The sequence below is a fragment of the Sinocyclocheilus rhinocerous genome, unplaced genomic scaffold (genome assembly GCF_001515625.1).
Source record: "Sinocyclocheilus rhinocerous isolate Xijiao unplaced genomic scaffold, SAMN03320098_v1.1 scaffold604, whole genome shotgun sequence".
Taxonomy (NCBI): Eukaryota; Metazoa; Chordata; class Actinopteri; order Cypriniformes; family Cyprinidae; genus Sinocyclocheilus; species Sinocyclocheilus rhinocerous.
Genome location: NW_015658518.1, coordinates 1,458,966 through 1,461,700, shown reverse-complemented (window position 1 = coordinate 1,461,700; position 2,735 = coordinate 1,458,966). Strand labels below are relative to the sequence as shown.

The 2,735-nt window shown below is 35.0% G+C and overlaps 1 protein-coding gene across 2 annotated transcripts in view; it reads left to right on the top strand.

The window, feature by feature from the left end:
* The window catches only part of LOC107722487 (gigaxonin-like), a 12,494-nt gene that overhangs the window by 4,840 nt on the left and 4,919 nt on the right, over positions 1–2,735 (top strand). For both annotated transcript variants that reach the window (XM_016530849.1, XM_016530850.1), the window contains exons 5-8: positions 402–622; positions 730–851; positions 1,834–1,946; positions 2,568–2,720. In XM_016530849.1, coding sequence (XP_016386335.1) covers positions 402–622; positions 730–851; positions 1,834–1,946; positions 2,568–2,720 — 609 coding nt within the window. The remainder of the gene's footprint in view (positions 1–401; positions 623–729; positions 852–1,833; positions 1,947–2,567; positions 2,721–2,735) is intronic.

Sequence of the window (2,735 nt, the reverse complement as noted above, 5' to 3'; positions counted from 1 at the left end):
TGTTTCTTGAGCAGCAAATCAGCATATTAGAATGATTTCTGAAGATCATGTGACACTGAAGACTGGAGTAGTGATGCTGAAAATTAAGCTTTTATCACTGAAATAAATACAATTTTAAAATATATTCAAATAAAAAGCAGTTATTTTAAATAGTAAAAATATTTTGCTGTATTTTGGATCAAATAAATGCAGGCTTGGTGAGCAGAAGAGAATTCTTTAAAAAAACATTAAAAAAATCTTACTGTTCAAAAACTTTTGACTGGTAGCATCCTTGCTGAATAAAACTATTCATTTCTGTCAAACCAAAACTGACTGACTCCAAACTGTAGAACAGTTTGTTATTTATTTATTAATATTTGTTTGAGCATCAGTCCTTTTTAAATAGAATACCTTTCTTCCAGGTCCATATGAAAGAGGTGATGTCTGCCGTGTGGGTTCAAGGCCTGGACCAGAGCTACCTCCAGGAGCAGATGCTCGGAGAGTCCCTGATGAGGGAGGTGATACGCACTTGTTGTATAGAGTCTCTGGGAGGAGCAGTGCAGCAGGGGGAGGCGCTGCTCGCTGCGTTTAAACCCCGCGGCTACTCTGAGTGTATCGTCACCGTAGGGGGTGAGGAGAGGACGTGAGTATAAACATGCATAACATAAAGCTAACTAGATAATGCAAGATTAGATTTTACTGTGGGTTTTTTTTTATGTTGCCCTGAGTTCCTGCATGTTTCCAATGCAGCTCTCGGAGGCCCACGGCAGCAGCGCGATGCATGTGTCCGCTTTATGACCGAAACAGGCAGCTCTGGATAGAACTGAAGCCAATGAATGAGAGGCGTGTTGGCCACGGGGTTGTGTCAGCAGGTTTGTGTTGTCTCAGTATTCTTTTGATGCTGATGTTTAAATAAAAGATACAGCTCACATTGCTCTGTTTTTCATTTAGATCTGTCTTATCATTGTTTTAACTGTAAGGCTCATGATTATGCATCATTTTCCAATGATCTCCGCTACTGTTCAAATGTTTGGGGTCAGTTAGATTTTTTTTTTTTTTTTAAGGAATAAGTACTTTCATTCAATAGGAATGTATTCAATTAATCAAAAGTGAGAGGAAAGTCATTTATAATGTTACAAAATATTTCTATTTTAAATAAATGCTGTTCTTTTGAATTTTCTTTTTTTCTTTTGTTTCCACAAAAAATATTTTTTGCATTAATAATAAGAAACATTTTTAGAGTAACAAAGCATATTAGAATGATTTCTGAAGGATCACGTGACACTTAAGCGTCGAGTTATGAGTGAATCAATTCAATTTTGCATCACAGGAACAAATTACAATGTAAAATATACTTAAATATAAAACAGGTATTTTAAATTGTAATAATATTTCAGAATATTACCATTTTTTTTGTGTTTCAAATCAAATAAATGCCATTTTGGTGATCATAAGAGACTTCTTTCAAAAACGTTAAAAAAATCTGGCCCTTAATCTTAATTTTCAGCCATTTCAGCCAGGCTTATACAATTGAAAGAAAATCCATAGCTTAAAAATGTCCTGCTTCAATCTGCTATTTGTTTAGCATGCGGTCTGGAAAAGATGTAGAACCACATCCTGTCTTAAGTTTAGTACATCCACAGCAATATAAACCCATCATATTCTCTCCTGAGCATTTGCAAAAATCCATTGAATCTGTTAATGGATTTAAATAGATTAAACTACATATGACCGTTTGAAATTAATTACAGAGTCTGAGTTGTTGTGCATAGTTTGTGTGCATAGGATTATTGGGCTTCTATTATTGTTTAATGACTGAACTGTAATTAACTGATAATCGGTCTGTCCAATCAGAGGGGTACCTGTTTGCAATAGGAGGAATGAATGAGAATAAAACTGTCTTGAACAGTGGAGAAAAATTTGACCCAGAGACCAACACCTGGACCCAAATCCCACCGATGATGCAGGTATTCCTCTTTCCTCATAGTACATAACTACATATTGTCATTATCGAGTTGTTGGTGGGCTGTCTGAATGAATGTGATTTGAAATTAAATGTATATGCAAAATCAGAATAAAGACAGTTGTACAAGACTGCATATTGCATTTCTGAACCTGTGAAGCTTTGTGAATTACGTAAGATTAGATCAAAAAGATATCAAATTGATTGTAGTCATCTAATAGCTAATGTTAATTGTAAAAACAATATATTTTAAGCTTTTTGCAACATATTTAGATAAAGAAGGTTGTTATCATTAAAAATCCATTTCTTTGTGGAAAATTTGACATTTCTTGGGATGTTTTTTTTTTTTTCCTCATTTGCAAGTCGTTGAATAAAACCGTCTGCTAAGTGAATGAATGTAAATAGGGAAATTTGAATGGCAATGCTACTGTTGGACTAACATTAACTAAATTAACCATCAATATTATAGATATTTAGACATAACATTTGGTATAAAGGAGCTTGTTTATTGATTTTAATTGTTTGAAAGTGGTAGAAACTGCATAATCTAATCTTTATAGTGCAGATCTTACATTAGCCACCAGGTGTCAGCATTGTGATATTGTATTTTCTTGCGTCTGTCCAGGCCAGACAGCACTTCGCCATTGCAGAGTTGGATGGTATGATCTATGTTTTGGGTGGAGAGAATGAAGACACTGAGGTCCTCCTCACGATGGAGGTGTTTGACCCCCATTGCAATGTTTGGAGAACACAAATAAAAATGACCACAGTGCGCAAAGTGAGGTTTAGCTCT